Source organism: Cornus florida, unplaced genomic scaffold (genome assembly GCF_030987335.1).
Source record: "Cornus florida cultivar Cherokee Brave unplaced genomic scaffold, ASM3098733v1 CherokeeBrave_3.0.0_Hap2_Chr04, whole genome shotgun sequence".
NCBI classification, from domain to species: domain Eukaryota; kingdom Viridiplantae; phylum Streptophyta; class Magnoliopsida; order Cornales; family Cornaceae; genus Cornus; species Cornus florida.
In genome coordinates this window covers 78,542,959-78,563,822 of record NW_026775574.1, presented here as the reverse complement: position 1 = coordinate 78,563,822, position 20,864 = coordinate 78,542,959, and the positions used below count along the sequence as shown (strand labels likewise).

Here is a 20,864-nt window from a genome sequence, read left to right as displayed (position 1 = left end):
CATGAATTAAATTGTAGAACAACCCATCAAGCATAAGAATATTCCATCAAATTAATTGACAAACCCATTTAATGAAAACTCATGCTTAGCCATCACTAAATCATTAATTAATCACACATAGACATGCAACCAACATAGAGAATCTAGTGTAGAGATCAATTCCTAATCACACATAAGACAACATGTAATTAAAATAGAGAATCATAAGGAAGAATTAAATCAATAATCACAAGGCTAAGCACTAATCACAACAATATATATATAAATCCCCAAAAATATAAATACAAGGGTTTAGATTATACAAGACTTAGGGCTCATCCAAGCCCTAAGTGTAGATCTAGCCAATCATGGAGGAGGTGGATGTGGTCATGAAACCCTTAAGGGCAAGCTCCAAACATGGCTCCACATTCTTCCTCTTTTTCTTTGATGAATTCTAGAGAGAGAGAGTGTGTATAGATCTTGAGATGTGTTCTTGGAGCCTCCACTCTTCTCTTTTCTTCTAACCCTAATCTCTAACTTTTCTAAAGAGAGAATATAAAAGTATAATGTAAAAGTGAAAATGATAAAGCTCCCATACAAAATGGTTCAATTCCCTTTAAATACAAGGTCCTTTTCTTAGTCACTAAGTCAGAAATATAGCCCAAAAATATCTAATCCCACAACTAGGTGGTAGGTAGAAATTGGCGCGCTCTGGAATTAGACAGCTCACTACCAGCACATTTTCGATCAATCAGACTTTTCTTCAATCGATCAGAGTTTGTTTGATCGATCTAACTTTTGATCGATCTCACTTTTCTGCGATCTATCTCACTTGGCAGTTTTCAGCATCAGCATCCTTTTTGTTCCAAATCAGCCTCCTTTTGCTCCAGATTCTCTCCAAGATTCAGTTTGACTCCAAAAAGGCCTTAAGAAACCATTTTTAGCACGTTTTAACATTATTGACCTAAAAAGGGAAATAACACGAAATTATTCTAAAACGAAAAAATAAGATAGATAAGGGTCCTAGAATACTCGAGCTTAAGGGGTTTAAAAGCGCACTTTTCAGCGTTCATCAAACGACACGTGGTGCACTATGATTCACTGCTGCATCAACTCTGATGGTTCGCGCCACACTAGATTATTTCTAAGTTAACTACACCTACTCCATGGTTTAAATTCACAAGCGCACCAGATTATCATACGCCGCGATGCATTGGATCAGTCCACTTACATCAAAGCACTTTAATAGCCCAAATCAGTGTGCGCATCATTATTCCATGCACTGTACCACATTGGATTACACCCTATTGATTCTTCAATACACCAGCGTCTTCCAGTTCATACAACAACATACATATATATATAATTCTAAAATTAGAAAATTATAGAAACATCCCAGAAAATTTTAAAAAATTCCAGAAAAATATCAAAAATTTTATAAACCCTAATTAACCCTTTTGGGTCATAGATCAAGCATACCAATTGAATTTAAATATATACAACCTATATATATAATTAAAATCCAACAATTCCAAAAAAAAATAATAATAATAAAATAAAATAATAATAAATCATGTTTTTAATACTCCGATTTAATCATAATTTAATCAAATAAAATAAACTTAATGCTTTTGATTAAATCCATTATAACCATGATTTAACTAATAAATTAAATCTAAAGCGTTGATACTCAAGGTGAAATCCTTATAAGTTCTAAGAGAAAAAATGGAGAAAACTTGCCTGAAGGTTTCAAAATGAAACCAACGCTTCAAGTTTTGATTGTCTCTTCCAATTCCGACTTCCTCTTTCTCCAATCCGGCCTCCTCTTTGTTAGCCTTCTCTTCTTCTTCTATATCTGTCTCCCTTATTTTTCTAATGTGTAAATTTTTAATTATAAAACCTTATGTGTATATTTATATTCATTAAAATTCAAATCCTATTCCTACTATAATTACCAAATAAAATAATAATCTTTAAATAATATATATATATATACATATATATTGTGTTATATATATAAATACCTTCCATAAATAATCATTTGTTAAATAAATCATATATACCTATATATATCAATATATATATTGACATATATACCACTCCATAATGATTATTAATTAATTATAATTATATACATATAATTATATATATATATATATATCTATATATATATATATATATATATATAATTATGCAAATATAATTATTTAAATATCTTCATAACCATGAGCTTTTAATAATTAATCCAACAAGACTTCCTTCAAGCCCAATACCACATCCATTGGTCTTACTTCTCTTGAGCCCAATCCAATTAAAACAAAATAATTAAATTAAATCTAATAATTACAAATAATTAACAAACAATTCACACAAGTATAAATACGCACAAATCAAATAAAAATTCAATCATAGTATTCCACAAAGTAAAATATCATATCAATTCAACAAATATAATCACAAAAGATAATCTAATTAAAATAAGACAATTAACAGCACTCAATTAAATAAAACAAATCATTTAAAAATAATATAAAAGCAATTAATTCCAATTAAATCAAACAAATCATTTAAAAATAAAATAAAAGTAATTAATCCCAATTAATAAATCTTTTAAAATATCGGCGTATTACACGCCTTGAACCTTGTAGAAGGATTACTGGTAGATAAAAACACTCCACAAGTGCCTTGATCCCTTTAAAGTGTGATTGGAAAATCTTCTTCTTTAAATCTAAATTTGTTGTAGAAAGGAAAAGATCTGCTTTCTCTAATCGTTTTAGATGCAATCTTCAAAAGCTTGAACTCGATCAAGTATTTGAACAACACCCTAATTCACTCATGTGTATGTAGTGTGTAGCTCTCAGAAAAATCTCACAGACTTGGCTTTGTAAAAATATGAATTTTGATGCTAAAAGTCGTCTCAACTAAAATGAGAAAAATCTCTTTTTATAGACTTTAGAAACCCTAATTGTATTTGGAAAACAATTTAGTTTCGTGCATGAGTTTTAAGGAAAAAGTCTATGTAAAATAGAAAGTTGAAACAAAAAAGGAAACAAAGTTTCAAAATCTGTTAAAGGACTTGAACCGGTTTAGCTACCCCTTGAACCGGTTCAAGTTGGCCAGTGTGAATTTTGAATTCCAAGTTTTAATACTTAAATCTTGAACCGGTTAAAGTTGGTCAGACGTGAATGGGGTTTACACTTAGAAAAATTCAGTATGTCAAGTTTCCAAAAATATGCAAGTGTCCTAAACTTCAAACTAACCTTCATAAAGTGTTATTCTTACTTTTTTGAAATCATTAAGCTATCAAACATGAACAACTCCATCAATCCCGCTTCCGATCTCAATCTTGAGAAGTAAACAAAAAAATTATAACTCGATTGGACTTGTTTTGTTAATAAAATTTGCCAACACAAAATATACACATCAGAAAATTATTCGGGACAAAACCCCGAACATCCTAGTTATCAAAGTAAACATTAGATATACCACTAATAAGAGTGATAGCATATAATTCGGATAAAAAAAAAACGTTCATATTTCCGACTGAGTTCACACGGGATTAAGGCAATGGAAGTTTCATTGGAAAGGTATGCAAGTTTTTTCATAAAACTCGATTTGAGTTGATTTTGTTTAAATTCCCATTAGACCCTACTCCAATCGCTAAGATTGTGATCCAAAGAATGAGCAAAAATCTAAAGAATCTAATGCACATTCACGTGCTAGGCTCAGCAAGATAAGTAGGATAATGATAATGATGGCACATACATACACACGGTACCGACGCGTGGAATCAAATAAATTGCGAAATCCTTTTAACATTTTCTATCCAATTGTAAATGATATACTTTGTTCTGATTCTTCTGAATGCGACTCTGTCCATTTGTGTCATATTTATTAAAGCTGTAAAGATGAGAACTTTATATTTTCCTTAGCTTTCAATCAACTGTCCTCTTCTAAAGCACAGAGAGAGAGAGAGAGATTGTACCCTTCGGTACCTCACCTATTGTGGGATGCTAGGAACCGCTCACGCATTCATCTTTTTCTTATGCTTAAAATTCTCTCACCACCTACACTGGTGCCTTGGGACCTTATCCTCTTTGTCCCTCTTCCTCTCTGATCTATTTCATACATGCATCTTCTTTTATTTATTTATTTTTTATTTTCCTTACTACTTTATCATGCATGCATTCCAATGTACATGCATGGTTCCATATTTGTTTTTGGGTGTCTCGGGCCTTTCACCTACTAATTCACAGGAGTTGCGCAAGGTGTCTTCCCTGCAAATTGGAAAACGCTCCGATTATGTTTGAGAGTGTGGTTCCTAAAGAATTGTTTGCAAATAAGAAAAATCGATGACGAAACTTGATGCTTCATAAGACACGTCGATGAATTCATTATTTTCCAAGTAAATTGATTTTTCATGGTCCCATATTTGCACCTGCATTTCATAGAAAAATGACAAGGCATTAAATATAATTGAGAAATTAACATAGACTTATGAGAAGTATTATAATTGAAAAGTATCATAACATGCATGCAAGGTGTATGTGCATGGCTCTATATGTATATAATTTGTCACCATGCAATACGAAGACGTACCAATATCCGTACATAGGTATTCCTTATCTTGCAACTCTTATTGCGCATCGCTACCCATTGATCCATCTCTGTCAGCTAGCCATCAGCAATATCATGAAAATTCTAGAGGGAAATATTCTCTCTTACTCAATTATGCAAAATCCACCACCGTTGTCAATTTGTCATGCTATAAATAAACCTATGGGGCTACATTATCAATTCACAGCTCACATTTCTGATCTGTATCATTGTTTGACATTTAAAACCGTCAAGCTCTACTACTAGAGTCAAAAATTGAAGTCTGTATTTCAATTTACTGGAATCAATGGAGGGGGTAACAACAATGGTGTCTCAAAGGCCTCTAGTGATCTTCACTAAGAGGTCTTGCTGCATGTCCGACTCTATCATAACCTTCTTTAGGAACAACTTTGGCGCCAACCCAGCCATTCATGACCTCGATCAAATACAGAGAGGCCGAGAAATGGAGAAGGCTCTATCGAGGCTCGGTTACGATAACGTGCCGGTAGTGTTCATTGGTGGTGAACTGGTGGGAGGAGTTAATGAGGTCACTAGCCGTCATGTCGAGGGTTCCCTAGTCCCAATGCTTAGGCGGGCAGGAGCTATATTTGTTTGATGTTGTGCTTTGTATTTCCAGCTAATTAATAAACCATGTTTTTACTTTCATACTTAGGTGCCCTCATATATATATAGAGCTAGCTTAGCCTTGGTTCTAATGACAATACAACTGAATAATACATACTATGCTGTTTTTTGTAATATGAAGTAATATATATAATCTCCTTCAAATTTTGCTAGCTAGTAACAAAGTTCAGCTTACAAATTGCACCCCTTTTTAAAACCTTCCGGAAAAGAAAAAAAAAAAAGTTCAGCATACAATGATTATATATTCCCTGTTTCCATCAAAGTACAAAAAAATAGCACTTATATTTTGTAGATATATTTATAGCATGTGTGCACATATTTTGTTAGGTGTTTTTTTTTTATTTTGGGGGGGCGGGGAGCAAAATTTATTTATTATTTTTTATTTAGAACAAAAGAGTTGGCACATTGTGCAAGCCAGTAACTGAGCCTAGGTTTTGTGTTCAAATGGCGGTTATCACTTATCGAAGCAACTGCTAAAAGCTATTTCAAACGGGCAATGTTGCTATTTCAATGGACCCGGAATTGCGTTGTTAAAATAAAATAAAGGGATTGTTACATATAAATGTTGTTAATGATTTATATTTATCATTTGATTGAGTTAAAATTTCGTAATTTCGAAAAAATGAAGTTAACCAAAATGCAGTAAATATGAAAAAATATTGTTCATTTGCTAAAAGATACCACTTTTAGATATATAGGTATTATTTTTTGTGCACACAAGTACCACATTTTGTCATCAGGTACAACTTTGGTGCTGTAAAAAAAAAATAATAAAAAGTTGATACATGTGTGCAGAAAAAATGATAGCTATGTGCTCAAAATGTGGTATCTAAGTGCATAAAAGTAATACTTTTTGGTGAATGAATAGTGTTTTTTATATCCACGTTAACATTTTGGTCAACTTCATTTTTTTAAAACTATGTGACTTTGACTACATCAAATGATAAATATGGATCATTAACACTATTTACATGTAACAATCCATAAAATAAAACTAGACCGTAAATTTTGTGATTCGAAAGCATAATGCTCGTTTTTCATTTTTTACATGAGTAGGGCAGATCCGTTTTTATTCAAATTGTCTTATTTCATTAATTCTTAGGGCCCAATAGCTATGACAAAAGTTGGACATAACATGATTTTTCAAAATTGATCTCAAACCTCCTCTTAACCTTGAAATTTATTTATTTTTTCAAAATTCAAAGAATTTTATAGATTTTGTATAAACAGTACAAAGCCCAATAAAGAAATGGCTCAGCCCGCTTTGGGCCCAAAAGAATAATAACAGTAAAGGGCTTTGAAGCCAACAAAACAAACATCAGAAAATGCACCAGTCAACCGGCTATTTGTAATCAGGAGCTCACTCCATTTCTATATCCATCTACCACAATGGCACCGGTTTACCTATCCCATTATGAGAGCGACAAATGTGAAGTATAACTTTTGTAATTAGCATATTTTATTCTCTCCGATCAAGTTGCAATCTTTTGGTCACCTTTGAGTTTCGACATTGAAATCAGAACTACTATGTACGTAAGCTTAGGATCAATCAGAATATCATTTATGCAAGTATGGAAGTGAGGGTACACATTATGCGTATATATTTTGATCGGAATGAGAGAATATTGATATATATAAAGAGAGAGTGGGGAAGATCGGAAGAAGAAGAGGGTGGTTGCCAACTCTACTAGCGACACACCACCACAACCACCACTACCATGGTTGTGCCCCTTGATTTTTAATTTTTTTTAAATAAATATCAGACTCACCCTCATTTTCTTCCCCAAGCGCCCCATCTCTGCCATTCGCCCCTAATCTATGACAACCCAAACCCACCATTCAACAGCAATCGCACCACCACCCGCCGCCCACCTCTTCTTTCTTTCTTTCTCCACTCACCACCGCAACCTCGACGCCACAACCACCACCACTGTCGTAAAAAGCAAAACCACCCCATCAGCATCTGCACCAAGCAAAAATCCCTAACCCATCTCACCAAATCTAATCCAATAATCGTAAGACCCAATAGCAAAACCCCCTCGTCGCCACAAAGTGTTTGTCTGCCGCAACGCCACCCCACCACCATCACTACCACCCACTCAAACCCACAAACAATCCCAATTGAACCCACGAAGAACCCAATCGAACCCATGAAAATCTCAAATCATAGCCATCGGTCACTCTTTAAATTGAAAATCAGAAAGGAAAAAGATCTACGAGTGTTTTGTTTTGAAGGTCGTTTGGAATTTCCACCGTTGGGATGACCCGTTGATTAGCTTTTCTTAAATTTCCCCAGTGACTTCGCCGCCGTCGGTGTCCTGATGCAGTACGTTCCCGACGGTGGGTCTGTGATTTTCTTCTAGATCTTTTCTCTCTATATCTTTTATCCTATTCCCTCTGTGTATGCTGTAGTATGTGTGGATGATGCAGTAAAAACAGATGTGGTTAATAATGGCGTTGCGGCCGGTGATGGTGGTGATGGAGGAGGTTGCAGTGACAATGGTGGGATGGTTGAGATGGCAATGGTGGGGGCAAGGAAATTATGAATTTATGTTCTTCTGTAAGGGTGATTTTGTCATATATGATATTGTAGTTTAAAGATTAATATTTTATTTAAGGGCAATATCATCTTTTCTCACCTTTTAAGGGCCTGTTTGGTTCAAAATTCTAACATGGGGTTTGAGTGTTAAAAAATAAGCCAACTTTCATCTGGTTGTCAATAAGGGAGGTGTGAGTGTAATTAACCCCTAATTTTACCTAGGCTTGCAAATGAGCCGAGCCGAGCTGGGCTTTGGGTTGCTCGGGCTCGGCTCGTCAATCCCAGAGAGGTGCTCGGGCTCGGCTCGGGATCGGGCGAGCTTGGCTAAGCAAAGCTCGGGATCGGCTCGATAGATTTTCCAGAAGCTCGGGCTCGGCTCGGGCTCGATTACATGCACCTCTAATTGTTGTTTCCTAACTCTGCATAACAGGAACTAAACAACACAAGCTTTTCTTTCACGATATCAAATCTCAATCTCCAAGAATAAGAAAAAAAGAAAAAAATACAGAAGAAAAAAGGAAAAAAAACAAATAAAGAAGTTAAAATTCCAAAGTTGTAGAATTAATTCCCGATTCAAGAAAAGAACTAAACAAGCTCTCTTTCACGGGATCAGATCTCAATCTCCAAGAAGAAGAAAAAAGAAAAATTACAGTAGAAAAAAAACAAATAAAGAAGTTAAAATTTCAAAGTTGTAAAATTAATTCCCGATTCAAGAAAAGAACAAAACAAGCTCTCTTTCATGAGATCAGATCTTAAACTCCAAGAAGAAGAAAAAAGAAAAAATAAAGAAGAAAAAAAAACACAAATAAAGAGTTAAAATTAGATCTTATAAGGTTTTTGCCTTCCTCTGATGACAGCAGTGAGTGGAGTGATGAGTGACTTAGGGAGGGATGCCAGCGTAGGAGTTTATCGGAGCTCTGTTGCTTGTGAGGGATTCCGGCGCGTTTATGTGGTAAAGCTATGAAGATGGATATGTGGTGAAACTGCCTTCTTTAGGGTTTATTCTATCACTTAAAAAGTACCAAAATCAACTGCTAAGATGCAACCTTAATTGATGATGGGCCAATGGTCCTTGGGCCTTATTAATGAAAGGATGTAAATTGGGCCAAACTAATGTATTATATGGGCTAACACTTTGAATATAGAATAGGGTTTGTTTGTTAACATAAATGGGTTGGGTCTTTAAAATGAATATGGGCCATTTTTTTTTAGGCTTTGTTATTTAGATTATAGTAATGGTTTTCAAATGGGTTTATCATGTATAATTGTAATGGTCTCATAAATATGGGTTGGATCAAGAACTTATAATTGGCTAATAAACGAGCCTTATACGAGCTTTGTTCAAGAGCCTAAACGAGCCTTATACGAACCTTATTCACGAGCTCATACGAGTCGAGCCTAACGTTGTTCAGGCTCGGCTCGTTTACTAAACGAGCCTAGAAATTGGGCTCGAGCTCGGCTCATTTACTTAACGAACGAGCCGGAGCCGGAGCCCTTAGCGAGCCGAGCCCAAGCTGTTTATGAACAGCTCGGTTCATTTGCAACCCTAATTTTACCATGACTATACCCACAACCATGTTTATGATCGTGAAATGAACAGATTTCACTTTAAAAATTGTTTGATCTAATGGGACTGGTAATATTATAGTAAAAACTCATAATTTTACTCTGCCATAATCCGACCTGATATCAGCTGTACATAAATCCACGCATTCAGCGTGAACAGTGGAGTATCTTTTTGTCAATATATGACCTTCAATAATATTTTCTCCACATCAAATATTTCATAAATCTACGCCCTCAGCATGATAAGTGATATTCTTTTTAACATGTACTTATGAGTAATTATTTTTCCACATCATCTCAATCTAGTTGATTATAAATAAGGCCGAATTATATTCGTCCATAATTTCATAATTCTGTAACCATAATTGCATCCATTCATGCTGAGCTTTTTAGAAGAATCACGATACTATGTGAATTATTTTATTTTATTTTTTTTACCATAAAATAAGTGGGTCTTTCACCATGATATATTCAATTTTTAAGTTATCATAAACTGAATGCAGTCCAAAGATGTTTAATTTAATTTCAATATTCATAAAATGGATCTCATAAAAAATAATTGTGCACAGGCAACATAATCAAGCCTTTATCATGTGTGACATGTATCAAGATATAAAACATAATATTAAGAATGAAGTACCATGATCACTATGGTGTATATAACAATTTAATTAAAAGACTAGGTCTAATAAAATTCCAAAGGTAATCATACAATAATTTTGTACCTTATTTGATTACCTGTAAAAATTGTTCAAGATTTGGACTAGTGCCTAGGTAAACTCTATTTCCTTGCTGATGAGCTTGAAACTAATCTATGCGTAGTATGATTATTATAACTAATAACAAGTGACTCAGTGGTTAATAATTACATTTAAGTGCATAGTTTGATTCTTAAAGTAAACATTCTTATTAATAATCATTGTTTATGTTCCACCCATTTCAAACTGAATCATAAAGTTAAATCCACAATCAGATAGCAAAGAGAGATAAATAAAGATGAGACTGGTAACAAAAGAGATGATGGAAATATATTAGTAAAAGTGTAATCAAAGTAAAAACTGAATGATATGGCACATGTATATATTTTAGTTGCTAGTAATAGCTTCATAGACATTATAAATAATTTCACCCTTATCCCAACAATTGATTTGAATATAGATACTTAGAGATTAGGGGTGGTAAATGGGCGAGTTTGGTTGGGTTTGGGATGGGTTAAAAATGGGAGGGTCAAACATGAGGTAAGACCCATATTTAACCCATTTAGAACGGGTTGAAAATGGGTGGGTCAAAAATATATAAGATAAATCCGTTATTACCCGTAAACCTATTAATAATTATTATTTTATTTTTAATTAATTTTTTTCAAAGGTTCTAAAATTTTATTTAATAACAAATAAAAAAAACAATCTTAAACTCAGTAATATTTATCGACTCGTTTTAGAAAGAGAAATGAAGGAAAGAGAATAAATTTCTAGAGAGAGAAACTTAGAGATAGGGGATTGATGAATGATAAATTTAGAGAGATGATCGTGAGTAAGGGTGCAACTTGGGTGGGCTAATCCAGCCTAGAAATTTTGAAGTTTGGGCTAAAAATTTTGACCTGTGAAATTCGCCCGACCCTCCCAAAATATTAATGTTTTAAAAATAAAATTTTCTTAAAAATTTTAATATTTACAAACATGGAAAAGGAAAACTTAATTTGAATATTTGTATAAAAAAAAAAAAAAAAAAAAAGACCGGTGAAAACCCGTCTGACCCGCCCAAAATATTGATGTTTTAAAAATAAATTTTTCTTAAAAATTTTGATGTTTACAAACATGGAAAAGGAAAAATGTAATTTGAATATTTGAAAAAAAAAAAATTTTGACCCGTGAATCCTGACCGACGTGCTCAAAATACTGATGCTTAAAAAATAAAATTTTCTTAAAAATTTTGATGTTTACAAACTTGGAAAATGAAAATGTAATTTGTATATTTGTAAAAAAATAATAGCAATAATAAATAAATTAACTTGTGAAACCCGACTGACCCGCCCAAAATATTGATGTTTTAAAAATAAAATTTTCTTAAAAATTTTGACCCGCTCGATCCGCTCAAAATATTCGGACTGGGTTATAGACATAACTCATTTTTGAGTGAGATAATTTTAGAGAGAGAAATGAGTTACGTGCTATATAGAATAGATGTGTGTTGTGTATCTATTATGTAATGGGTGAAATATAGGTTGAATATGGATAAACATATTCAACCCATCTTGACCCTCAAATTAAGTGGTTAAAAATTATTCAACTCATTTTTGACACATCTTAAATATGTTTCACCCAAAATCATTAAAAAACAGACAAATATGAACGGGATTAATGGATTGTTACCCATTTTGCCACCCCTATTAGAGATATATAATAAGCGTGATGGACAACCAAAAACTCTGAACATGGTAATATATAAAAAAGTAAACCAATATGATACATGCCAAGTAACCAAGAGATTATCCACCGAGGACCATTACCAGTGGTCCCCAAAATCTTATTTATTCAAGACAAATTTAAATATATATGTGCGCACCATATCAAGTAAATATTGGGACCAGTGTTTTTGGTCGAAATGTTAAGTGCTATGTCTTACAACCAATCGGTTCAGTGGTCAAATTCCATCCAAATTGGGGGAATGTTGAGGGCTTCATATATTGGAATTGCGAGAAAACAAATTCACTGATAGTATACCAAAGGAATCCGGGAACCTTACATCCCTCAAAATTCTAGCTCTCTATGATTACAACTTGACAGGTAACTCCAGGACTTTATTACCTTTTATTAATTTATATTAGTAAATGTATCTCTTGCACATGATATTTCATCTAGATCAACTTTCGAAGCACCCATACTACCCATCATAAAATAAACTAGTAACTTGCAATGTCAACAAAGTCACATATTAAAAGTAACCATTGTATGTGGTTCCTGGGGTGGGGCTGACAAGGAAATTCACTTGGGGATATCTAATAATACGAAAACAGAAATTAAAATATAATAAATTTCTCTTTAAAATAGATTTCTTTATATAAACAAAATCCAAGATAAGATTATCTATAAATGAAAATTACTTGATATTTGTCATATATATGTATATACATATGCTCAATAGAAATATACTTTGGCTATTTTTTTCTTTTCTATTGTGTTTAACAAAGTAAACAAACTCAACCGTCTATCAAAATTAATGTCACAAGTAAGATATATCAGTTGAGATAGAGAGAGGGAGTGAGAGCTTTTCGTTCAAGTCTCAGTTGGTTAGAGATTTGTGTTAATAATGTATTGTGAATCTAAAAGAAAATATAGAACATAAAATTATATCTACAATATAGAGAGAAAAATATATATAGTGGAGCTAGAAAGATCTTATTCTTTTCTCTTAAATCCAAGTACATACATATAGCAATGAACAATCCGTATTTATAGTTAAACTTCGCATTAGTCAATATCCTTAATGCACCATTAACAAGTGCAGTTACCACTTACATAACGCACACACATCACATCCCAATTTACTACTTACATAATGCGCGCACATTCACATCCCAATTCATATGTCCCCCATGATAAGTATATAACACTAGTGAATTATCGAAGTTATAAATAATGATTTTTGAGCCTGAGTTTTCAAATCAAGACTTCTAGTGCCCTTTTCTGCATTCTATTCAGTCTTAGCCCATGGGACACTTTTAGCTAGTGCCCTTTTCTTCATTCTATTCCGTGTGGAAAATGTGATTCTTTGACATTGTGCACTGAACCATTGGCTCTAGTGTAGTATAATCAATACCACTTCCAGCCGTCCATTAAAATTAAAGGAATAATTTAGACCTTTCATTTTTTCTTATCCCATCTCTGTCAAAGTGCAAGACTCAGACCTTACCATTTTTTTTCAGTACAGCTAAAATTTATGACATATATATATCATTGTGCTATGTTTTGCATGCCCACCATTTTTGTATTAATCCAAATTAGTCACATACACTCATGGAGAGAACTTGCTTTGCTCTTTTGCATGTAGGTATCATTAAGGATGTTTTGATAAAGATTGACAAATTCTTCTTCCCCGTTGATTTCGTTGTCATTGACACGGAATCGATCCTCAATCCTAAGAGCCAAATTCCCGTTATCCTTGGCCGTCCTTTCTTGGCAACCGCAAATGCCAACATTAATTGTAGGACGGGGATAACGAAAATCTCTTTTGGCCACATGAAGGTGAAGTTAAATATCTTCAATCCCACACCTAACTCATTTGACAAGTATGAAGGAGAGGTTAATGTTGTAGAGAAATGTCTTGACCAACCATGTCAAGGAAGTGAGCTTTTGTGTAAGACCAAAACTTCAAAGGGATCATCTTCAACCTCGCATTCTCGAAGTGTTGTTTCAAATTCTTGCTTTGAAAGGGCATGGAAGCCCAAAGATTGTGATTGCATAGACAAGGGATTAAAAACATCTTTTGAGCTAAATCCAATAAGTTCCTTAAAGAACCATTTGTTGGGTGGAGTTCAAAACATTTATCACCCCACTGAGGAGGGGATGTACTATAATATTTGATCCAGGCTAAAAGAGTCCAACGTCTTGCTAGAGACGTTAAAAACTAGCAAGGCATTATGTAGGGTGTCAAAACCATATTCCTCCCTCATTTCTATCTTTAATTTCATTTCTTGCAAAGTCTAGATATTGGTTTTAGGTTCATATGCATTGCTAGGAACTGTGATTAGGATTGCATGAGCATTCATGTTGGATTTGAGCATTTTGCATAAGTTCGATCGATCGATCTCCAAGGAATGTTCGATCGATCGAACTACTACCTGCATCCAACACTTAGAAAAATTTTCGACTTGCATCCACCTGCATCCAAATCACCTCTCTGTCCCATCGTTCGAACTTGTTCTCAGATCAATCAGAAGACCTTCGATCGATCCAAATATCACCTTTGATCGATCTTGAGTTCCAACACTTAGACAAATTTTGAGCTTGTACCAACCTGCATATTTCAGCTCTCTGTCTCATCGATCGAAGACATTCCTAGATCGATCTTAAATTCTTCGATCGATCTAACTTCATCTTGGATAGATCTGCAATGTCCAAACACTTAGAAAATTTTTGAACCCAAAAACCTGCATACTTTTGCTCTCTGTCAGATCAATCGAACATTTGTTCGGATCGATCTCAATTCTAAAATTTGATATTTTTAACTTTGTTTTGATTTTCAATATTTTAAAAAATCCAAAAATATTTTTAATTTTTAGATTTCAATCTTTAATTTTTATTATTATAAAAAAATATATATAAAAAAAAACAATTAAACAAACAAACTTTTCAAAAAATACTTTGAGGAGAGATCGATGTCAGTTCGATCGATCTGAGGATTCAGTTCAATCGATCGAACTGGCAAAGGAAGGTTTTAAAAAAAAATGAACCGAGGGTTTCAAGATCGATTTCAAAGATCGATCCAACCCTTTCTCAAACTCTACCCCTTTCATCGCCGCTGCACCCATCCACTCTTCCATCTCCGGCAAGCATCTAGAGCGTCGCTTCTCTCTCTCTCCTCTTGGATTTCGCATCTCACCCTTTTCGATTCTCCACTTCTTCTTTCGGTTTTTAGGTGAGATCCGAATCCCCTTTTGTGATTTAAGCATCCATTTGATACATATATGCTTTAAATGTTAGATCCATGCTCTTTTAATGATGAAAATCACCATTGATGAAGCTTGAAGCTTTTTGTGTATATATGTATATATGGTTGTATATATTTTTGGTTTTGATTTGATTTTGGGAGTATGGGCCTCGTTAAGTGACTAGGATTGATGCTATGTTGTGTTGATGGGCCCACGACCATATTCGTGAGGACCCCGTGCCATCCATGTCACAAATCTATGACTGTCACGATTTCACTCAGTTCGATCGATCAAACTTTTTCTTCGATCGATCTGGTGAGATAGATCTCACTCATTTTCGATCGATCGAAGTTTCTTTTGTCAGATCAATCTCATATGTTTTTGTGATCGATCGAACTTCATAGATTTGTTGCATACACTTCATATGTCATCTATTGTGTGCCATGCTACCTTATATGTGCCAATGCCTGTGTTTTCCATATTAGATGCATCTCATACTTATCCTGCCTAGCATGTTTCACATCATCATTAGTCACTTCCATAGATTCATGTCATTTATATGCTTTGTCCATCTTATTTGACATACATGATTCTATACTGTGCTTTAAATTCTTTACTCCGGCACTGACTTCTTTTTGAATTTTATTTTTCAGGCCATGGCTAGGGTCAAAACTGTAGCCCGCAGACACTATTACGCCGGAGACAAACGCAGACCAGGCGACGAGGCAGGTCCATCTCAGAGGAGAGTCCGACAGCGGACAGAGGCGCTAGTAGTGCCCTCACATGAGCCCACTCCACCTCAGTCTCCCATATCTGACAGCAGATTACATTCTTCTCCAGAGGCAGCTCATTACCCTCAAGCTGATGCTGAGACTGCATTCACTCCATCTCTATCGCCATCTCCACTAGCTCAGCCAGCTCTCGAACTAGACCAGCCATTGCGCAGATACTCACTCCTTCAAGTGGCACATGAGTCAATCTTCGACACATACTTTTTCTCCCAGTCGGTGCTTACCCGATCGGCATATGATGATATCTTCCGCAAGGGCATCTAAGCTATTCTAGCCCCTGTCACTTACCCGGTATACCCGAGACTCATCCGGGTGTTCTACTAGAACCTCCAGCCTATCTCGCGTAACCCGGAGGCGATGCGGACCACCATAGACGGCTATCCGATTAGCATCATGATGGACACATTATCCAGATCTTGCCAGTGTCCCCATCTCTGCCCACCAGATCTTCAGGAGGCCTATCCTACTCTCTACAGGCCTACCTATGCAGACATGGCATTCTTTCTTATAGGCCACCATGCCGCTGGCGAGACTTTCGCCACCCGGACCTATCTTCCAAACGATTTGTGGTTCTTTGATTCGGTGCTATACCGAAACGTCTTCATGGCGGGCCACAAGATTCAGCACCGAAGCGACTATTTGACAGTCCTCTATGCTTTCTATTCAATTCCTTCTCTCATCTGGTGTGTGATAAGGAAACTGTATGATGACTATATTAGCAGGGAACGGCCCAAGCGGCCCAAGTTCCTCCCATTTGGCCACCTCATCACCCAGATTTTACGCGATCAGCGCTATCCCTTCCAGCCACGGGAGCACACTGAGAGAGAATCCTGTTCCTTCAAGAAGAAGGACTGGGATAAGAGCTACAATGTTATTATTGGCATACTACAAGATCACGTGGTGATAGCCGCAGAGGAGCTAAAGGCTAAGGAGGCGGCAGCAGCAGCAGCAGCGGACAATATACCAGTCGGTCCGGCTGCCGTGCACATTGATATCAATTTGGAGCAGCCTCCCGAGGACCCAGAGCAGCACTCTCCAGTTGGGTCACCTATTCACGATGAGGAGCAGACTCAGGATCATTACTCTCCAGATCCATCACCTGAGGCTCCAGACCACATCCCCAGCTTTGGAGAGCATCTACAGACTCTGGAGGACTCAGTGGCATTTCTCCAATCAGAGGCTGTCTCCATCAGAGCTGACATTGCTTCCCTTCGCACAGATGTCATGGCCGCATTCCGAGACCTATCCAGAGACATCCGTGGAGCGCGCCCTGCCCATCCTACATCTTCCTCCTAATCTCTTTATCCTTTTCCTCTTGTCATCTTATATATTTTTGATACTGTTATATTATTTTTGCAGCCGTGTCTGTCGGCTCTGATACCGGATGTACTATACTTTATTTTTCTTTATATATATTTTCTTCATGGATGTCATATTTTCATATTCTTATTACTATCTGTTTGACTCCATCAGGTGCATCCCAGTGACTTTAGTGAGAGAGAGTACTGTCCAAAATTTTCAGGACCACCCTTACACCTCTCTCTATTTTCAGTTGTTATCCCATTTACACTTGCATGTCCACTGTACACTGTGATTATCCCTTTTGTTTTTTGATGAATTTTATCCAAGTACCAAAATTTCAGGACCATAGTTAATCCCAAGTTTGAGGGAGCTATGCCACCTACTTTGGATAGTTCTATTCCGGCTATTCTTTGCTATAGTTGCATTAGTATACTCTTTCATTTTGTTCTCTTTGCACATTGAGGACACTGTGCCATTTAAGTTTGGAGGTAATGGTGCTTTGCAGTGTTTGTTTTTAAATTTAAAATTTTGAGCATGACTTGTGTATTTGAGGGATTTTCTATGATTGGTCCATGATTAGATATGATTTTGATCTTTTAAGGACTATATTGCCTAAAATTTAAAAATTGCTTGACTTGAGAGTCCAATACTCCTTGTATGCCTTGTGAATACTATTTAGGAGAAAAAAAAATTAAAAAAATTGATATCTTGCTTGCACTTGTGGTCCACATCATCCTGATTTTGTGATTGTTTTGAGATTCACTCTAAGATTCTACACTAGCACAGGCGCACACTAGCATTCATTTGTGGGGTACATGCTTTGTTGATTATTGAATTGGTTATATCCCAATTCGGCTAGTAGTGTATTGAAAGCTTTCATTCTTGATAAAGGTGGATAACAAACCCTTTTTCACTAAGTAGCCAGGATTCTAGCCTCATCAAGCATTGAATTTCTTGCGCCGAAAGGTGGAGGGCCCAAACTCTAGGTTAATAATTGATTCAAAAAAAAAAAAAAAAAAAAAAAGTTACAAAAATAATTAAAAAAAAAAAAAAGTGAGGACTTCTCCCAAAAGGTGAGAAGTGGGAAATGATTAGATGGCGATTGTTTTGATTTGTAGCCTAGTTGATTTGAGTTTGTAAGTCCGTAGGGGTGTTTGAACGCCTAATGCCCTAATGCCGTCTGGTTTGGGAGTCATTGACCTAACGCTCAACCTTATGAATCACTAGAAAGCTTAATAGATCACTACATTGCACAATACTTCCATCTTTGATCCTATTCAAAAATAATAATAATAAAAAATAATAATAATAATAATAATCGAGTGAAAAGAATAAGCGCACATAGTTCAATAAAGCTTTAATAAAAGGTCCACTCTTTGTTTTGATGATTGTGACTAGATTTGTATGCTAGTTTGAGGGTAAGGATGCGCTCATTTCTTTAGTTGGCTTAGATAGCAACGCACTTGATGCCGGTCCATTTAAAAAAGGTTTTAGTGTTGTTTTGATTTGCATGATCATTTTCTTGATGTGTGGAGGACCATACTTGTTTGCTTGATGTTGAAATTTTGGGAGATTGCTTAGAAATGGTTAAAAAATTGCATACTTGAGGTAATTTTCTCCCAATGCTTATTTGCAATATTGGTGCCTCTTTTAAAAGAATGAGCTTAATGTTTGTGGGTATCATTTCTGGAAACCCTCACGAGATTTCACTCGTCCACTAGGGGTAACCTAAGGGTTTAAAAGGCTTGTTGCATATGCTAAATGCAATTGTGTTACCTACGAAAGTAGCGTTATCCTTTTATTGTTTTCTAGATTCATAGTTGTATAGTTGTTCATTTCATTCATTTATTTCGTAGTTCATTGCTAGGGACAAGCAATATTTAAGTTTGGGGGTGTGATGAGCGCTGAAAAGTGCGTATTTAAACCCCTTAAGCTTAGGTATTATAGGACCTTTATCTATCTTATTTTCCCGCCTTAGATTGATTTCGTGTTATTTCCATTTTCAGGTACTTATCCCCAAAATAAACTAACTTAGCCAAATAAGAGTATAAATGAAGCAATTCTGGGATGAATCAAAGAAAGGAGCAAAAGGAAGCAAAGGTGGAATTTTAGCATCTTCGATCGATCTCACCTCAAGCTCGATCGATTGAACTCCCATCGATCTAAGCACTTCAAGATAGATCCAAGCCATGATGTCATTTTCAAAGATCCCAAAAGTTCGATCAATCCAACGTCATTCTTCGATCGATCGAACCTTCTTGTCCTTATCCAGATGCCAAATCTTATCCAGATGTACCACCCTACCAACCGCTTTTGTCCTTTTCCCAAAAATATCTTCAAAATATCTCAAATTTGTTTTTATCCAAAAAGGCGCGCCATTGAGGATCGATCCAACTTCAGTTCGATAGATCTCAGCCATGTTCGATCGATCCAAGTCCAAGGTTCGATTGATCGAACTTCCTCTAGTGCGAAAAAGTTAAATTTTCAGCTCACAAGAAGTTGTCATTTATCCAATCATTGGGGAATATTTGTTGTACGACCCCAGCTCATTTTGGGTGTCATTTGACCTACCTATATAAGGATAAGGATTACTTTTTGCATCAGAGAATATCATATTATATCATACCATACCTTAGAGAACTCTTAGTGAGGAAGCAAACAAGAATAGGAGGCTAGAGACACCATTGGAGACTCTTCATCAACCAAGGAGCAAATCTCTACCATGGAGTTAGCCCTTGAGGGTTGGAGGACACCATCCATGAGTGGCTAGACATCCTCTTGGGGCTAGAGTTAAACCTAAGTATGCTTTCTACATCTTGATTTGTGTATTCTTGAGGGGATTTGTATTGTGATACTTGTTTTGACATATTTATATATATATATATATATATATCTTATTTATTCAATGATTTGTATGGTTTAATGCTTCCAATTGATCATTTCATTATATCCATATGTCTATGTATGCTAGAATAGATGTTTATGTGTTTGCCTCTATTTCTTGTGTTGTTAATGCATGTTTATGTATATTAATGCTATAGATCTAGAGATTGTCAAGATATAGTGCTTAATGGAATGTCCTTGTGGTTTATTTGATGGTTCATACTTATTTCTTGATGGATTGTGCCTCTCCCTTAGTTTAATTAGTTTAATTTCATGTCATTAGCTTAGTTGTAGTGTAGTGGTAGCTAGATGTTAAATGGGAGGACAATCTATGCTTGTTGTTTGATGTTCCATACTTATAAATGCAAGTGACATGTTTCTCTAATTGTGTGTTGTGTTTGGGTTGTGAGCTTAAAGAGGAACTAATGGCTTAATTTGATATATTGTGCTATTCATTGAGTTGTCTAGACAATATATGCTTAAATGGTCATCCATGCTTGTTGAAACAACCACACACACGCACCATTATTACAGTACATGCCTTTCCCCTCATTAATCACTCATTAAGGGTGTAGAAGAGTTATGCTTAGTGGTGATCTCTAAACCCCAAGATCTCTCTCTCTTATTTTACCTCTATTTCATTATTGTTTACTTTAGTTTAATTGCATCTTAGCCTAATTCAACCACCAACCAATCCTTTGATCACTCGACCTATTAACCCTAATCTTGATTCCACAACCTTTTACGACCCTCACAATCCTTTGGGACGATCCCTTCTCACTCATACTATATAGTATAGGTGTTAAGCGGTTTATAAATTTAAATTATGGTGCCCACTTGACATTAATTTCCAAACTCAAAGTGTTGTGCATTGTTTTGTGCAAACGCCCTCTAAGCCATCATTGGTAACGGA

At 35.5% G+C, this 20,864-nt stretch overlaps 1 protein-coding gene across 1 annotated transcript; it reads left to right on the top strand.

The window, feature by feature from the left end:
- Positions 1 to 4,761: 4,761 nt before the first annotated feature.
- On the top strand, positions 4,762 to 5,241 carry LOC132302274 (monothiol glutaredoxin-S2-like). Its single transcript, XM_059799122.1, has one exon. It carries the CDS (start codon positions 4,883 to 4,885, stop codon positions 5,189 to 5,191), a length of 309 nt encoding a protein of 102 aa, XP_059655105.1. The 5' UTR covers positions 4,762 to 4,882; the 3' UTR covers positions 5,192 to 5,241.
- Positions 5,242 to 20,864: the final 15,623 nt, after the last annotated feature.